Source organism: Pantherophis guttatus, chromosome 7 (assembly GCF_059756535.1).
Source record: "Pantherophis guttatus breed Tessera chromosome 7, ASM5975653v1, whole genome shotgun sequence".
NCBI lineage: Eukaryota > Metazoa > Chordata > Lepidosauria > Squamata > Colubridae > Pantherophis > Pantherophis guttatus.
This window is the reverse complement of record NC_142069.1, coordinates 69,254,655-69,274,783: the sequence shown is the minus strand read 5'-3', so window position 1 is coordinate 69,274,783 and position 20,129 is coordinate 69,254,655. Positions and strand designations below refer to the sequence as shown.

General features: G+C 35.1%; 1 protein-coding gene across 11 annotated transcripts in view; it reads left to right on the top strand.

Moving 5' to 3' along the window:
* CADPS2 (calcium dependent secretion activator 2) overlaps positions 1–20,129 on the top strand; it is a 370,960-nt gene that overhangs the window by 119,578 nt on the left and 231,253 nt on the right. For all 11 annotated transcript variants that reach the window (XM_087874199.1, XM_034431095.3, XM_087874197.1 and 8 more), the window contains exons 3-5: positions 5,121–5,453; positions 15,041–15,121; positions 16,744–16,980. In XM_087874199.1, the coding sequence (XP_087730325.1) occupies positions 5,121–5,453; positions 15,041–15,121; positions 16,744–16,980 (651 nt within the window). The remainder of the gene's footprint in view (positions 1–5,120; positions 5,454–15,040; positions 15,122–16,743; positions 16,981–20,129) is intronic.

Sequence of the window (20,129 nt, the reverse complement as noted above, 5' to 3'; positions counted from 1 at the left end):
AATATAGAAGCAGATACAATTATAGACAGTCTTCCACAGATAGATATAAATATAGAAGCCCACCAAATTACAGAGAAAGTAGAGGGGGTAGAGAAAATTCAAAAGAGAGAAAATCTGGTTCACTGAATGGACTAAATAAACAAGACAGCACTAAAACACAACAAAATGACAACAATAATTGGCTTATCGATTCTGGGGCAACCAATCACACCACTAATAACAAAAATATTCTGTCTTCATTTACAGAAGATAAGTTTGTAATAAAGGTAGCTAATCAAGAAAAGGTTCAAGTATTAGGCAGAGGAAACATAACATTGCCTGGTCTAGGAAAAATAGAGGGGGTATTGTTAATTCCTGAAATACCTCATAACATACTAAGTGTCATAAAACTAAGTAGAGATTCTGACATCAATATAGTTTTCTCAAAGGGGAAAGCAACTTTAGAGAAGGACAAAACAAATGTAGGCACTGTGATGATTAAAGGAGGCCTACCCTATCTGGTAACAAAAGAAAGATGGTTACATAACATTGATTCAAATATGGAAGATTGTATTGAGGCAGATGATGAAAATGTTAGTAACAGTGACAATGATGAATGTAAAATATCTCATGATCACACAAATACACACAAAGAGAAGAAACCAAGAATAGGTAAACCAATTCATGATGAGTGTGCTCACATCTTACATAGGAAGTTAGGACATGCAAGTTTTCCTGTAGTACAAAAAATGACTGAACACGCAGAAGGAGTCAAAATAAAAAATTGTGAAAATTATTTGGAATGCTCAGTATGTAAATCCACTAAACTAAAAACTAGTCCCAGGCCAAAAAAATCCAACAGATCAACTAACAAAATTTTTGACTTAGTACATATGGACTTAGTTGGTCCATTAACTCCATCAATCACTTATAGAAAACGTTACTTCCTAACAATAGTAGATGACTACGGTCGCTATGGTTTTGTTTACACATTAAAACACAAGGATGAAACCTTTCAGAAATTTAAGGAATTCTACAAACGCATAGAAACACAACATAATATCAGAATAAAACAAATTATGACAGACAGGGGATGTGAATTCATGTCTAAAGAATTCTCCCAATGGTTAAAGGATAGAGGGATGCTACATTTCACGTCTAGTCCATTTTCTGCATTCCAAAACGGGATTGCAGAGAGAAAGAATTCCACACTACAAACCATGATTAGGTGCACATTAGAGGATGCTGGTTTAGGCAAACAATTTTGGTCAGAAGCCTTACATTATTCAAATTACACTCAAAATAGAACCTGGTCCAGTATTGTGAATAAAACACCATATGAGGTGATGTATAATAGGAAACCCAAAATAGCACACATGCACATATTTGGAGTCACTGCAGACGTACACATACCTAAACAGTTGAGAAGAAAGGGAGAAAACGTATCCAGAAGATTAAGATTTATGGGATATGAAACTGGCACCAAAGGGTACAGATTTATTGATAATAGTAACAAATTTATAGTCTCCAGAACAGCTGTGTTCCATGAACAAGCCAATTGGTCTAAATTACATCTTAATGAAATATTTCCAGATAAATGCAAAGATACAAAATCTTGTGAGGAAGGAACAATAGAAAATCAAAATATCAACAAAAGTACAAACAAAACCAGAACTTGGACAAATAGTCAGCACAAAATAAAGACAGACACATTAACAAAAAAGGAAGCAAGATATTTGCATGACAACCATAGCAAACCTGAAAGAGCTATTAGAAACAATAGAAATCAAATACCAGGTAAATACAGAGATTACATAATGCATATGGATGGTGAACAAATAACACCTAATACATATGAGGAAGTATTAAAACTCCCTTATGAAGAAAAGGAAAAATGGGAACTAGCTATGAGAAAAGAGATGGAAAGTTTGCAAGGATTAAATGTATTCACACCTGCAACTGCACCTAAAGATAAAACAATCATAGGTACTAGGTGGATTTATAAAATTAAGAATCTAGAAGGAGGCAATACTCTATACAAAGCCAGATTAGTTGCACAAGGTTATGCACAAAAGTATCCGGAGGACTATACTGACACATACTCCCCCACAGTGAGAACAGAGAGTGTTAAAACAGCTCTGGTAGTGGCATCTGCACTCAATCTTGATGTATTTCAATATGACATACAGACTGCGTACTTACACGCAAAACTAGATAAGGAAATATATGTAAGGGCACCACACAGTCAATACACTAATAAGAATGAAATCTGGCTATTGAACAAGAGTCTATACGGGTTAAAACAATCTGGCAAAAGATGGTATGATTGTTTGGTAAAAGTACTTAAGACCATGGATTTTAACGCTACCACCGCTGATAACTGTTTCTTTGTAAAAAAAAGTGATGATCACATTGAATTCGTGTTAATTTATGTAGATGATATTTTATATATAGGAAAACACAAGGAGAGAAGAGAAACCTTTGTAAATAAGCTAAACGAACATTTTTCGTTGAAATCTCTAGGTAAAGTAAACAAATACCTTGGTGTACAAATTAACAAAACTAGAAGGGGATTCAAACTTACTCAGAAAGATAAGATTATTGAACTTCTAAACAAATGCAATTTAAACAATGCTAAACCATGTGACACTCCTATGCAAACTGATTTCCTTAGAAACACTGATGAGTCTTCCCCTGAATTCAAAGATAATACATTTTATAGATCAGTCATAGGTTCACTTCTTTATATATCTAATTGGACCAGGCCAGATATTGCATTACCTCTCAATTTATTGTCCAGACATGTTAGTAAACCAACTATGTATCATTGGGAAGCTGTCAAAAGAATTCTAAGATATCTAAAAAATACATTAGACTTTTGTTTAGTATTAGAACCTAGTAATGACAAAGAACCAAAACTTACTTGTTACGCAGATGCAGATTGGGCTGGAGATATATCATGCAGAAAGAGCACTTCTGGTTATATTTTTCTATTAAATAACTGTCCAGTTTACTGGTACACTGGTAAACAAGAGCTGGTAGCCACTTCAACCACAGAAGCGGAATATGTTTGTTTATCCAAAGCTGCAAATAACCTTGTATGGTTTAATGATTTGATTTCAGATGTCTGGAAAAAACCTGCTTTACCTTTTGTTATGCATGAAGATAATAAAGCAGCCATTGAAATATCCAGATCCGATGCCATTGGACAAAGATCCAGGCATATAGATATAAAGTTTAAACATGTGAGACAATTGTCTCAAGATGGATTTATCAAAGCAGTGCATTGTGATACCTCTGAACAATTAGCTGACATATTAACGAAGCCTTTACCTTCTAAACAGCACAAATATTTAACTTCAAAATTATACGTCTTATATTGTCCTGAATCTGAATGTAATTGGTGTTGTATAGCGAACCGGCATTTAGAGGGGGATTTGTCAGATGTAAATGCCTTATTCCCTAATGTGTAAATAATGTATATATGGGATATCGGGGGTTAACTTATTCTTTGTTTCCTAATGTATTCATAATTCACCACTCCCATCCTTGACTCCGCCCTTTGTATATATAAGGAGCCACCCTCACCATTTTCCTCACTTCTATCTATGAATATTCAGTGAATATAGAATGCCTGTTATGATTAAAGAGAAATATATATATAACTCTAATCTTTATTATCTTTATTGAGTCTGATCCTAAAAACATTGCAACAAGATTCAACAGCCTAAACATATAATCCTTATTCCTTAATTATGTTTATAGGGAGTATCTTTAGAAAACTCTGGCCTTTGTTTTCCACCAATGTCTTGAAGAAGAACCATGCTTACCTAATAGGATATCCTAGAACCGTGATGGCGAACCTATGGCACGCATGCCACAGGTGGCACGCAGAGCCATATCGGTGGGCACGCGAGCTCAGCTCTGGTGCACACATTTTCAGGCCTTCTGGGCCACCTGGAAGTAGGAAAACAGGCTGCTTCCTGCCTCTGGAGGGCTTGGGGGGTGGAGAAGGCCCATTTTTTACTCTCCCCAGGCTCTAGAGCCTCTCTAGAAGTCTGGGGAGGGCAAAAACGGCCTTCCCCCCGCCCCCCCCAGAGGCCCTTTGGTGGGAGTGGAAGTCGGCAAATGGGAGCCTGAGGAGAGCAAAAGAACGGGCCTACCGAGCCCACTGTGCCATCACGTGCCAAAAGCGGGGGGAGCATGGAGTGGGGTCGCACATGCATGCACGGGGGTGGGGCATGGGGCGCATTAGAATTATGGGTGTAGGCACACACACACATGACCCCCCCTGCACGACCCCCGTTTTTGGCAGGTGATGGCAAAAAGGTTAGCCATCACTGTCCTAGAAGGACTATTAAAGTACCTTTCAAGAAACTAATTTGAATGCATGGAATGACCTGGCTAGGTATCTTCCCAATGATACTTAAATTTATGTTTAGACTCAGTCATAGAAAAATCATTCAGGGATGTAAATTCAGAAAGGTTTTGGTTCAGATATGTAATTGCTTTAGAAAAATGGTGAAGTACATGAGAAGAATAATTTGGATCAATTGCAAGTTGTAGTTACATAGTTATCTGAAACATGATGATTAAAAAAATTGCTCAGCATAAGTAAAAATCAATAGCTGTTGAATGACAAGATTTTTCTTGTTTTAGTGCTCTGGAAATAGTTTGTTACTGCCTGCTTCCAGGATGTTTTTAGCTGATATGAAATATAAAATAGAATAGAATAGAATTCTTAATTGACCAAGTGAGATTGGACACACAAAGAATTTGTCTTGGTGCATACGCTTTCGGAGTACATAAAAGAAAAGATACGTTCGTCAAGAATCATAAGGTACAACACTTAATGATAGTCATAGGGAAACAGTCAATATAAATCTTAAGGATACCAGCAACAAGGTTACAGTCATACAGTCATAAGTGGGAGGAGATGGGTGATAGGAACAATGAGAAGATTAATAGTAATGCAGACTTAGTAACTGGTTTGACAGTGTTGAGGGAATTATTTGTTTATATCCAGATGGTTCCTTATCTAACCAGTAAAATTGCTCCACAGCACAATAGTCTTTAAAAATCTGTTTGCCTCTTCTCCTTACCTATCTTTATTCTAATGTTTTTCTTCTTTTGATCAAAAGGTTTTCCTCAGGAGTGACCGAGTTGCTAGGATGGTCCACAGTGGTGGATGCTCAGCAAATGATTTCAGAGATGTTTTTAAGAAGAACATAGAAAAAAGAGTCCGGAGCTTGCCTGAGATAGATGGATTAAGCAAAGAGACTGTGCTAAGTTCTTGGATAGCCAAATATGATGCCATTTACAGGGGAGAAGAGGATCTGTACAAACAGTCCAACAGGATGGCTTTAAGTGCTGTATCTGAACTCATCTTAAGCAAAGAACAACTATATGAGATGTTCCAGCAGATTCTAGGAGTAAAGAAATTGGAGCATCAATTGATCTATAATGCCTGTCAAGTAAGTAATGCATCTCAGTTCACCCTTATCCATGGAATGTTTCATTCATTTCCTCTTATTAGATGTCCAGTTCACAAGATCTTTTTCTCTTCTTGTTATATCTACCTGGAAGATGTTTACTTCTCTTGTAGAATTTGCATTGGGAGAGCTTTGGACAGCAGAACTGAAAACTAATAAATACTCAAGGGCAATGAAGTTTACCCTTCCTTGAATGTCAATCATTTTTTTTTTTTTGGTAATGATTAGTCCCCTATTCCTTGTTTGCCCATATGCTGGGCTTTTGGAGGAGGTACAAGCAGCTGTAATTTCCTGCCCAATTCTAGTTGTGCAGAAGGAAGACAGGTTTTCTTTTCTTTTCTTCACAAAGGGGAAAGAAAGCTGAATATTTCCTTCACATAGAAACCTAGCACAAAAGAAATACCCCATTTTTTTTTCCTTTTTCCCTATCATCTTTTCCCCCTGTGGTTTTTCTCCTGTCATTATGGCTTGGGCTAGAAGTACACACGCATAAAAGAAACTATAGAATTCAATACAGTAGTACTGTGAGTAGCTGTAGCTCATTATAAACATGCCTGTTTACTGCTCTTGAAATTTTAATTCTTCAGCAATGGCCGTTAATTGTGGATCAGTCATACTGGATGACTTTATACTTATTTATAGGTGATATTACTGTGCCTCTTGCATTGTTTGGTCTTCTAATATTATTTCATAGCAATATTTTTTCTTTCTGTTTCTTGAGTGTGCTCATATAAATACATTTATCAAAGACATATGAATGCATCTATTGTTTAAGGTAACACTTTGTGCATTTGAAGGAGAGATTTCTGGCCCTCAGACATTTATTACACTCAATTTATTCATTCATCTATCCATCCCCAAGGGTTGCAAATAGTTTGTTGGTAATAGAAGGAATGTGTGTGTGGTTTATTCCATTGTGTTTATTATTGGAGAATATTATGTAAAAATAAGAAAACATTGAGAATTGATATTATATGACGAATGGTATGTATTTTATCTTTTGGCTTGAATAACATTGTCCTTGAAAATTGCAAATGAGAGTTTCTGCTTCAAGGCCATCATTTAAACAAAACCTTAAAATTAATCAAGAACAGATCTGGTATATTTTCAGGGACAAACTTTTTTCCCCATAGCTGAGGTTTTCTTTTTCCCATTTTTGGTGTATAGAAGTATAATGCAGCATTCATTCCTGGTAAATGTTTTATAGCAAATAAACCTGTAGTAATTTATCTATTATTGCTGGGGAGGTACTGACAACACCTTCTTGAGACATATTTAGCCTAGCTACTTCATGTATTTCTCTCATATGTCCTTCATTAAACCTGAAGGCAAATATTTTATAAACATCCACACCCTTAAAGATGTCTAGCATCCTACTGTTTCAAAATGCCCCTTGATAATCACTGCCCCTTGCTCAGCTGTCTTATACTCACATTGTAATATTGATAGTTCTGTAATATAATAAAGAAAAAAATCAGCTATCTGCAACAGTCTTAATTGTTAAATGTCAGTTACAGGACATTCATTTATAAAAGAATCAGTGGTAAAAGACAACATACTTGAGTATCTGTTAGAAAGTTTGCAATTATAAGGAAAAAAAGAGGAACGTTAATAGCTGCACCACTCCAATAGCCTATACAGGTAGTCCTTGACTTACGACCATTCATTTAGTGACCGTTCAATGTTGGAAAAAAATGACTTATGACCAGTTTTCATGTTCGACTATTGCAGCATCCCCATAGTCACGGGATCAAAATTCAGGTGCTTGGCAACTGGCATGTATTTATGACAGTTGCACTGTCCCAGGGTTATGTGATCTCCATTTGTAACCTTTCCAGCTGGCTTCTGACAAGCAATTGTGGTCGTAAATTGAGGACCACCTATAGTGCAAAAATGTAGATTTTTCTGCCTAAACAAATTATTCCCATTATGAAAACAAGGCAGATGCAAAGAAAATAAATATAAGCTGATGACTCAAGGATTCTAATTATTTGGGGGAAATGATGCTACAATTATTTTAAAAACATTTGGTTGAAAGCTGTCCAGGTTCATCAGTCCCCAAACTTTATATGACTCATTTCTGCAAAGGAGTAGTGTGTTTACTTACCTGCCTCCTACCTGCCTTTACTTTGACTGTATAAATCTGTGGGTTCCTCCAAGGCAATCTGCTTGCATATGTGCTTGGCTAGCTAAAACCAAATATTGACTTATCAGATGCCCATGCACAATATGAAATTTGCCAAGTGTCAAAAAGGATTGAAGGCACATGCTGCTTCTGTCTGTAACTGAGTATCATGCAATTCCATCTTGTGCTTTCTGAAATAACTGCTTTGCTCTTTTTGAGCAATAGCTTTTTCACCAAAAGTGTGAACATAACTTCTATGCATGCTGTTAAGTGCATATAGTCTGAACAGATTTTTAAAAACATTCTAAAAATGGGAGTTCCCTATGTAGCAGTATTAGGAGAAATTCTCTATAAAATCACAATTTATTAATGCTTCTTAGGAGACTGGTAAATAAAAGGTCATTTTTTAATAAGAATGCTACTGCTTTTTAGAGATTTCATTTCCTCCTCTTCTTCTTTAAAAAAACTTTTTACAACCTATTCACATGTTTTTAGTGCAATTATTTAACTTAAATCTGAAGTCAGCTTTTTTTTTTTTTTTTTTTTGCATTATGCCCATATTCTGATCAAGCAGAGCTTGCAATTTGGGAATAAATTGTTTTGTATTGATGATACCTACCGGTACATATTGCTATGGGAATATCTGATGAAAAAAATTCTACAGTTCCCAAAGACAAATTGTAGAATAGGGTTTTCATGAAAGGAATTAGACTGTCTAGATCAATTTTTGTTTGGTGAAAATTTAATTTTCTTTTTCTATACGCTGAAGACTCATAAGGTAAAAAAGCAAAGCTATTTATTTCTGACAAAATAAAGCACCTAAGTTATAAGAATGGCTGTTCTTTGATATTTCACAAACCGGTGTGGCATTAGAACATCCTTCAGTGGTGTGATTCATATTAGGTTCCCAGAAATGCTTATAGTCATTGGTTACTGAGGGATGTTCCATATTTTTCATTGTTAGATCCATACCTATTACTCCATTTATATTTATGCATGTCTTTTTTAAGTAGAATGTTTACAAATGAACGTGCAAACCTTGTTTTCAAGAGGAGGAATATTAGTTCAGTTTTGCAATTATGAACATTATTAGTGTCTGTATGTATATATTTGCAAATATTTGAAAAACTGAGGTTTCAAATGAGGATCCCTCACAGGTGGCGTTAGGTGTCTTTAAACCATGGCTTTTATCTCTAGCATAATGTTTCTGAACCTTGCCAATTTTAAGATGTATGGATTTCAACTCACAGAATGCCCTACCCAGTGTGTTGGCTGGGGAATTCTGGGAGTTGAAGTCCACACATTTTAAAGTTGGCAAGGGTTGGAAACACTGCTCTAGTCCTTAGATTTCTCTGTGGTCATACCACTGAAAATTGACAGTGCTGTATTATTTTCCACTTTTTTAAAGAAAAGGAATAATGAAAATAAATTAAAATCTAGTGGCCTTGTGCCTCCAAGGATCATCACTGTGTGACCTCACCTTATTATTTTCGCTTTAATAAAGATTACAGCTTACACAATTGAAGGAAATACTCAATTAAAACTATCTATTTAAAAGGGGGGCGGGATGTCCCAAAAGACATATCCTATTTTTGATTAAAAATTTGTATAAATCATAGATCTTGGTTTGGGTTGATAGGCAAATACTGAGTATTCCCAGTCTTTTTTATTTTAAATTGACACTGAATGAGAAATACAGGACATTTATATCAGGTTCAAGAAATTATGTGATTGCTTCAAGAAGCCACTGCAAGAAAGGTGAATGAAATTAGAATTAAGTAAAATCATCCTGCCTTATATGCTATCCTTACCTTACTTGTGGAGTAGACATATGTATTCCAAATTTGATTTTTAAAAAATATATAAAAAGCCAAAGTGTATTGAACAGGCGCCCTTCCTAATTATAGGAGATGTGTGGCATTGTCATAAACACATAACATCTTCACACTCTGGGCACAACTAACCATGTTATTAGTGATCAAGGCAACCGATTGGAGAGATTCTTCTGAAGAATTAGTGATTGAGGTAATAGATTCCTTAAAGAGGAATCTGGCAGAAAAATATAATTTATTCCAACTGGCATCCTAGTGCTTCATTTTTAACCAATAGTAGCCATATATACTATGTGAATCTCTTGGAATCTAATACCTTGGCTCAGGAAGAAAAACATAGTATTAACACCATCACAACCAACATTATTTCCAGCTATGTTAGAAAAATGTTGAAAGAGAAGCATGAAAGGCAGGGTGGAAACTATTAGTTGGCATCCGGAATCTTGCTTTAAAAAATAAGTAGATGAATGCATTCAGGAGAAATAATAAAAGCTCAGTCCACCTTAGCTGCAAACGAGTGAGATTTTTTTTTTGTTCCACCACAGTATATGAATTACCAACTCCTCTTTTCTAAAACAATTAATACACATATTCTAAAGAATGACTTCCACTCGTTTCATTTGCTTTAATTCAGGAAGGTAAATCTAGACATAATGAGTATCAGTGACATCATTTCTAAGTAAGAAAATGGTTCCGCCTTCCTAATCGTTAGCTGTCCAGCCTGGTCAAAGAAAGGAAGGTTTACTTGAAATCAATATTGGAAGAAACTGAATTCTGAGTTGGCAGAAGTAAACTCCATTTTTTTTCTCTTTCATGCTCTTTTTTACCTTATGCCTGGGAGAGACATAGCAACCAGGCACTAAGAATCTGATTTCCTTGACTTCTCAACCTTTTCTTTTCATGGTTTCTGATCAATATATAACAGAAGCAAAATGTTTTTGTTTGAATCCGGGGACAATGACCTAGGAACATTGATCTCTAATTATTCCATTCAACATTCAACACAATGGGTTCTTTTATTTACCCTTTAAAGATGACTTTCATACAGAAAAGGTATGCATTGTCTTACATTTATTTTTAGTTCCTATGCCAGTTCTATTTTTAAAGAATAGTTTTCATTAAAACTATTAAAACATTGTGAATACTTTCTTTTGGAGACAAAAGATGCAAACATATCCTTTATTAAATCAAACATGAACTTCCCAGTCCAACAGATCCCCATGTGAAAGCTTTGTTAAGGTCAATGTGTGCAAACATTAAAATTGCAGATTGCAAACATTAAAACTGCAGATTGTTGCAACTACCTCTGTTGAGAACAATTGGTCACAATAGAGCTTCCATATGGAGAAGCCTGCTCTCACTGTGCTATTGAAAACCTGCATAGCAAGGCACTTGTCAATCACCAAAGACAAGCAGCTTGCTGTAATTTGCCAGTCTTCACAATTTAAGATGTATTATCATCTTGATTTTGTATATAACTCAGCTTTGGTTGATTTCTTCATTAGTTTTAAGATGAACTGATGAAAATTGCTAGAATAAACTTGTAGTTTTAGAATTGTTTAGTACACATTGGTTACTCATTAATTCTCTAACCAGCAGTGCTGGGTTTCAAAAATTTTTACTATTGGTTTTGTAGATGTGGCTTTGTGGGCGTGGCATGGCTTGGTGGGCATGACAGGGGAAGGATACTGTAAAATCTCCATTCCCACCCCACTCCAGGGGAAGGATACTGTAAAATCTCCATTCCCTCCCCAATCCAGGAGAAGGATACTGTAAAATCTCCATTCCCTCCCCAATCCAGGGGAAGGTTACTGCAAAATCCCCATTTTCTCCCAATCAGCTGGGACTCCGGAGGCAGATAATCGATGGGGGTGGGGCCAGACAGAGGTGGTATTTACCGGTTTTCTGAACTACTCAAAATTTCTGCTACCGGTTCTCCAGAACTGGTCAAAACCTGGTGAAACCCACTTCTGCTAACCAGTTATGAATGAGCACAATTTATCATTTACATTTATTAGTTTAGGCATAAGTTGGATCTATAAAATATTACATATGTGTTGATGGAAGTAATAAAATACTATCTTAATTTCATACTGCAGATATTTTCACACTCCTTGCAGTATACTGTTCCAAAAACCTCTCCTTGAATCCTGTAAACTCTAACATTCAACTTTGCATTGTGTTTGCCTACTTTGTCTTGAAAAGTAAATTGAAGAGTCCATTACAGCTTTAACTTTTATGTTGGGGAAAAAGGGGAGGCTTTCTGCATAATGAAGTGTACTGCAGAAGAAACTAATTTGCTCATTCTCATTTTGAGCAGAGATTATTCACCCTGTTTTCCATTATTTTGGATTTTAGCAGATTAAACTGTATTAGTTTCATTGCTATGGTTGGTTTAATTAAATTTGTACAGCCAGGCACCCTACCAGTGGCAAGAGTGCAATAGACCAGGCTAATGTAATGTTTGTCACAATTGTACTTTGGGGGGCTGTTCACCTACTTACACGCTTCAGTCATGGAAATGGATTTAAACAATCTATGGCCAATGTGTAAAGATAAAAGAGCTGCTTCAGAATATTAACATTCCCCAGTGGAATTCTTAGGGAATAAATGTTGGGTTGTCTTTTTTGCTGTGCTTCCCTCTCAGGATTGGTTGGTTTGAGATGTAATGCTAAACCATTCAGCATAGCTTCCCCATATTCTTCCCTCCTATCCAGGAATCTGCATAAAACATAGAAATTTTGTTTTCATTTTTAGTTAATTGTAATTAATTCAAATAATCCTTACAACCTCAAAATACAATTGATAAAGTTGCCTCATTCTAATGAATTATGGTTAAAATTTACCGTTTAGACAGCTGCTAATCTAGAAGTTTTTGATCTCTTTTTAATGTACCAGAGAGAATCTTGTAAATTTGTGAATATGCTGAATCTCATTATACTGAATTTTACTGTGTAAAACTATGAACTGTTTTACATGAATTTGAACATACTGTAACAACTGTCTGATTGGTTTATTCCAAGTTTTATGTAAAAGTCTTACCTTTCCATATTATTTTAATAGTAAAATTATGCTGATATCATGCAGAATAGTCTAAAGGACACTGCTGAAATTCATGTTAAAATGAAATCTGGAAGGGCAAGAATATCTGTGTTTAACTTAATCTCATGATGGGATTGGCTAGATTACTACTTTAGTAATGACAGTGACTAATATTGTAGTTCCACATATAAAATTACCATAGAGATCAAAATGAAGAGCAGTCACAATATTGATACTAAAATAAGGTCAGATGCAGTGGTGGGTTGCCCCCGGTTCAGACCGGTTTGCAAGAACCGGTAGTAAAACCAGCGGGAGGCTCCACCCACTGATCCCAACATCATCAAGGAGCTTCTGCGCATGCACAGAAGAGCGTGCGCATGCCATTACAAACCGGCAGTAAAGGTAAGTACAACCCACCCCTGGTCAGATGGTATTATCCCCATTTGCCTGACTAATTTTAATAATAAAGAGGTATTTGAGGCAAAGCTTGATCTTTCCTCTAGTTTCCAATCTAATCTCTTAATTCTTTTCACAGACTAATAAAAGGATGGGACAGTGTCAATTTCTCCGAATTATTTTTAAAGTTTGCACAGACCTATGTGAGATTCTGTGGCTTGTTGAAATTTTATATTCTATTTTTGTGTTACAAAAATTACTGATGCAGTGTTTTAAAACCTTTTTATTCCCACAGACAAAAAAAAGCAACGGAATATGTGTATTTATAGTTTGTTTGCAGTATTTTTGGAATTATTCTTAAAATCATATGAAAGGCGATGAACGGAAATGATATTATGAAGTTGTAGGAAAGTAGACTGAAATGAATTGAGAAAAAAGAGACAGTGGATGTAGAATGTAGGCGGGAAATATCTGATTTTTAGCAGATATTTAGAAAATATGGTTTTCTAAATATGATTTAGCACTCCAGGAAAACTGTGCTATTTCTCAAAATTACATGATCCTAATGGAGAGATCAACCCAATCTTATCCATTGGTCTGAGAAGACATAACTACAGGTATTTTCTGCCTTTTATCAGAAAGAATACTCAGGACATTGTTGCCCTAAAACCATAGATATAGGAGATAGAGGTTTTAGAGAACGTCAGCCCCATCCTTCAGTTAAAAAAAAAAAAGAGCTTTCAAGCCCTATTAAGCAAGTTCAAGTTCAGTTGGATCAAACCGCATTAAATGCCTGTTTATAGCTTATAATTATGTTCTGACCTTGAAGAACAGGTCTTTCTACTCCTTATTTTCCCTTTTCACTGAAGCATTTTTGCATGTCTTTGTTTTGATTCATGTATCTAACCACCACACCTATATTTATTTTTTTTTCCACTGGAAAACAATTGCCTAAAAGGTGGGATGAGAAAAACCATGAATAAAGTTTGCAGCAAAGGTTGGGACTTCGTATGCTAGTGTTTTAATAACTAAATGATGACCAAGGGTCATTTTTATCTGCTAAAGAATGCAGAGGACAAGGCCAAAGATGCCTCTTGCCAGTTATTTGGAACAATTTGTCAAGTGACATTTTTTTAAATAAACAGTTCTAAGGGAACACTGTCGTCCAGTGTACCTTTCCCCTATCTGGTATAGTCCATGATACCTTTAGATTACACCTCCATTATTCCTGCCTATGGATCATAGTGGGTTGATGTGATGGTATAAAAGTTCTAGAGATTAAATTATTTTTTTGTCTCAGTGGAATATAAATTTGATATATGATGGGTGATTGTATAACTGTTTTAAAGAAATAAATAATTCATTGGTGGTTTTAGGTCGTCTGCCTAATCTGTAAGGGTTTTTTTTATGAGCAGTCATTCTTTATTTTGTTACCCTGTGGTAAGATGGGCGGCCAATAAATTTGATAAATAAATATTTTTTTAAATTTATAATTCCATTAATGGGTTTATTTTGGTTGTAAAGTAGCATAATAGAAGTAACATAATTATTCCAAAGCAGAAATAGAAGAAACAAAATATGCTAACAAAATAAAAATATTAGCACAAAATTGTCAAAAAAGCCTAAACAAGTAGTCCTTGATTTATGACTGTCTGTTTAGTAACCAAAGTTACAACAGCACCGAAGAAAGTGTCATATTACCGGACCTTGTATTTGCAACCATCACAGCAGCTGTACAGTCTCATGATCAAAATTTGGGAGCTTAGCATCTGGCATGCATTTATGATGGTTGCAATGTCGTTTTTGACTTTCCCAGCCAACTTCCAACTAGCAAAGACAATAGAGAAAGCCAGATTCGCTTAATAATCATGTGATTCACTTAACAACTGCAGCAATTGTAGAATTTGTTGGGATGTTTTTAGTGCAAGATAAAAATTTCCATATTTTATACCCTGTTTCATTAAAGTCTGTTTTGTATAGCCATAGATCGTGTAATAAGATTATAAGATTTAAACAAAAAAAAAAAAAAAATCCAGAATGATATTATCCTGTTATTATTTTCTGTCAGTTGTTTTATTTATCAAAATGTCAGATAAGTTGCATTTGTTTAGTATTTCATTTTTAATATTGTGAATATTTCCCATCCCCTTTTTTTCCTGTAATTTTCATGCAAGCTGGACAATGCTGATGAACAAGCTGCCCAGATCAGACGAGAGCTTGATGGGCGCCTCCAAATGGCTGATCAAATGGCAAAAGTAAGTTTGAATTTCTTGTTTTGAAGAGTAGAAATTTTCCTAAATAGGTTTGAAGCTGATTATTTAGGAAAAAGTTCCATGCAGCCAGTGGAACAAACTATATGGATTTATAACAGCATTTTCTTGCATTTGTCCTTCTCATCTCATCTTTTCAGTTCATTTGGATATACCTTATTTTCTGATGGATGACTACTAGTGGCTATGGGTCTTGTTAATGGCTTGTTTTTATAACTGGTAATCTGAGCTTATCATAAATTGTTTGACAATCTCTGCTTTTAGGTTTGCCAATCAAAAGACATGGCATTCAAGGAGAAAAGAGGAACAGAGTGAGGGCAAAACAGGTCAAAAGCCAAGCTTCAAGTTCTTCTATAGTCAGCTAAATGAATAGTTTAGTTGTCTATTGAAAAGGCCACCACTGCTAGGTATAATTTGGAAGTGACTGTTTTAATTGACATCATACGCTAAGTCTCATGGATACATAATTGCAGAAAGAAAACAGCCATATTGGCACAGTGGTTAGAATGCAGTATTGCAGGCTAACTCTACTCACTACAAGTTCTATCCTGACCGGCTCAAGGTTGACTTAGCCTTCCATCCTTCCAAGGTCAGTAAAATGAGAACCCAGATTGTTAGAGGCAATATGCTGACTCTGTAAACTGCTTAGAGAGGGCTGTAAACCCTATGAAGTGGTATATAAGTCTAAGTGCTACTGTTAAAAGAAAAGAGATATAAGCTCTGCACAGTTCCAGAGAATACATAGAACTAGCCCTACTTTGGGTAATGGAGACACCTAAGATATCTTTGGGGATTAAGATGGGCCATTGGCATTATATGTGTCAGTAGGATATTTTTAATGACTAGTTCTATATATGATGATACAACATCAGGTAATCCAGAAATATGCTAACCTATTTGATTTTAAATATTGCATGAACTGAACTGAACTGAACTAGTTAACAGCTAGACTGTTAACTGGACTCTGTTGCTTCAGATTTCATGGCAAAATTTATCAAGCCAAATCAAGAAATTGGGGGAAGAATTGCAGACATATAAAATGGTTGACATCTATTTCCAGCAGATAACTCCAGAAATCAGATCAGTTTTGATTATTTTATGATTTATTATTATTATATGACCCAGGAACCACTGGTAGAAAAGAGAAATATTTTGACTGTTCTGTTTAATGGAGAATGTTTTAAGTACTGGTGAGTTGTAGAGTAAAATGCTGGTATTAAAAAGTGCTATAAAAACAAAATCATTCAGTATCCAGCCATTCCTTTCCTTTCTGAGGAAGTGCTTTTAAATTTTGAATTATATTATTAGGTTTGAGCTAAAGAAATGATGATCTGTCATCTTACATTACTCCAGTTTTATTATCAGAATGTTTTATTTTTGTTTCTATTTTGTGAGCATTTCTAAATTGAATTGCATTATTTTGGGATACATTGTTTCTTACTATCTAATTGACACTTTAAAATGGCTTCTGTAGTTTTTCAGGTTAATAATCTAAAGGATACATTTTATATTTACATTAAACAAAATACCAATTAATCAGGGTTGTGTTTATCTGTCTAGGAGTTTAGAACCTAAAGTGACACTGAACTTTCAAAAATATTTTCAAGGAAAGAAAATGTCCAGAGTTTATAGCAAAAGAAATGGAGCACATGTATATAGAAGAACTACGGTCTTCAGTGAACTTGCTGATGGCAAATTTGGAAAGTCTTCCGGTGTCTAAAGGTGGACCAGAATTTAAATTACAGAAGTTAAAGCGGTCACAGAATTCTGCTTTCTTGGACATAGGAGATGAAAATGAGGTTCAACTGTCAAAATCAGATGTGGTGCTATCATTCACATTAGAGGTAAGTATATTTATCATATAATACTTGTTGACATTTAAATTACTTATGAATATTCCTAACTCCTTGGGCTTGTTGTTTATTGTGGTTCCTTTAAAAATTCCTAAAGGTGTGCTATTTATCTGGTATTTTGAATTATCTGCCAGCAATTCAATTGGATATTTTACCTGCAGAATGTTTTCTAGAAGAATATTCGAAGGGTTGTAAGCTGCAGTTCTACTAAAATCTTCACTGCTGATGATAGCAAAATTATTAAAAATCAGGCTAATCTCTCTTTTTAATAATTTTATTAAAGATCTAATAGTATAAAAAACTATACAAACTAAAAAAATTGAAAAAAGATGGGGAGAAGGTGCAGAAAAAAAAAGAAAGAAAAATAGGAAGGAAATAAGAATATAGAATAAAGAAAAACTAAAGAAAAGAAAATATATATAAAGAAATGACTTTCTTCTTTATCATAAGTATAAATAATTTTAATAAATTATCACTTCTTAAAATACAACAAATAATCCCTTTCCCCCCTATCCTATTTCTTATTTATAAACAAATACATGAAGCTCCAGCATTTCAGACCTGATGTCAGCAAACATCCATTAAGTATTACCAGAGACAACAATATATCTTACTTTAACCTGGTTCAAATCAACCAGTTTTATATTCCTTATTTTTACTTTTAACTATTTAACTATCCTAAAACCTTATTTCTTTTCATTTCATTTCCAATCCACTTTTTTTCTAGTGTCCAATTTTTAAAGTCTTATTTTTTTTAAAAAAAAGTATCAAAGGAAAAGCATTTTTCCATGGGAAGGATTATGTATAATTAATTCCAAAATCTCATTTCAAATTTATCTGGACTCTTAATCTGCTTGTAACTTTCTAAAATCAAAGTTTTAATCACTGTTTCTGTTTATTTCCCTCCAATCTTTTTTCAGTTCTTGTAGCTACAATTTCCTTTGCTAGGTATTTGAAGGAAATTCACCTGATTCTTTAGAACACGTCTATCCAAAGGTCCCTAATAGCTGAAAAGGAGTTTCAAAGCAATTTCTGAAAGTGATTAGAAAAGGAAATAGCAAACTTAGTGTTGTTAATGTCAGGTTATTCTCATTCGAATAGATCATCCTTTATGTTGAAGTCATGTTAACCTTTTCTAAGGCACAGTAATTATCTCAACACAAGAGAAAAGTGATGAAGATTGTTGGACCAGATGTTGAATTTTGTTTAAATTGTTTAATTTTGCTTCTTTTTATTATCTATTATCTTAGGGCCTATTCAGAAATAACAGCCCTTCAGATTGCCACTAGAGTGTCTGGGTAGACATAATAAGTTTGGAACATTAGTACATTAGCATGAAAAAAAAACCCTAAATCCTCTTCCTATTGTGCAGGGATGCACAATTTTGTTTATTACTATGACCATTTCTTGTCTCCTTTGATAAATATGCCAACCCTTACACATTTCTTGAATTTGGGATTCAGAAGAAGTGAAAAGAAAATTACTCCTGTCTTAACAATACACTTCTGAATGCTGCTAATGCTTCTGAAAACCAGTACAACTCTGTTTAGTAAAACTACCTTCTCTGGACTTGCATTTCAGTTTAAAGTCTAGGATCTCTAGATTATTGCTTTAATGCTAGCCTTTCTTTAACAGGGACATATGATTTCTCATTGCTTCACATACACCCTTTTAAAAAAAGGCTTAAATAACTGCCCCAGAAGTCTGCAACATGTACCATGTCCTAACTTTTTAGTCTTTTCCCATTCCTGATCTAAATTCTTGATATTTTCACTGAAGTATTACATATGTGTGTGTTAGTTATAAAATTATAGTATCTTCATTATACTTTGCTTATTGTTCAAAGATTATACAAGTTCAAAGTTGCATTCTTCTGTTAACATGAGAAAAAGTTCAGCAAATATTTCTTTTTTTATTCAACTTGTCACCCCCAGTACACTTTTTCAAGAGAATAAAATCACTACTGCTGAAAGTGAAGGGGAAGCCACTAGCTCCAACTCCAGCAGAAATGGTGGAACATTTAAGAACAAAGATTATATTGCAGTAATGGGATTTTGTTCTATAAAGTGATTGCCTCCTTTGTCACTCTGTTGGCAGCTTGAGTAAACAGATCTTTTGGGCCAAATTCACATGCTGGAAAAATGAACTGTTTTACAATTCATAAATCTGAAATAGATTCACAATCTATTTGTGAATCAAAGTAAATGGTGTCAGAAGCTAACTGAGCTACAGACATTAAAAGTGATGTTCAGTCAAGAATGAGATTCAGTCTGGAATATTTCATAAGGAAGACAACACCATATTTCTTGGGCAGACATTGGTATCACTCTAAGGGTACCCATACTGCTTCACAACCTAGCAGTGCGACAAAGTGAATCACTTGGAATCAAATTGGCTGAAAAGTTATCAGGGAACAGGTCTTTCCTCTTTTATGTGTTTTGCTCCTAACTGGTTAGACCTCAGAGAGCATATAGAATTTGTATGTATGTAGGCAGTGGTGGGATTCAACTGGTTCGCACCACTTCGGCTGAACCGGTTGTTAAATTGATGGCTGGCCCCTCCCCGCCCCACCCAGCCCCTTCCAGAAGGTCCCATGCGCCCCGTTTTGGCTCCCAGGTAAGTGCAGAGAGGCCTACTCGGCCCAAAACATGTGTGGCTGTGCAGAGTGCCCCCCCCCGGAACATTTTTGCTCCCAGGGGGGTGCAGGAGACCAAGTGCTTCCTGTCACATACCATGGCCACGCCCACCATGCCACATACACCTATTGTTAAATTATTTGAATCCCACCACTGTATGTAGGTTTACATGCATGCTTTTGTGTGTGTGTGTGTGTGTGTGTGTGTGTGTGTGTGTGTGTAGCTTAGTAGAGATATATATCTTTATCATAGGATTGTCTTTTTTAAAAAAAGAAAAAGAAAGGTTGAATAGACATGTGGATTTGTTATAAATGAGAAAGCCAGAGTTGTTTTTAAAAAATATCATTATGTGTCTATTTGTGCAACCAAGGAGTTATTTTAAGCCAGTATTCTCCAAATTATTGTTATCTATTGAACTATTTTCCTTCCTAATCTCTGAAGATATGCTTCAGTTTAGATTCTCAGTACTACAATGCAAGTACAATTGTAGAGAAAAGTATTAAC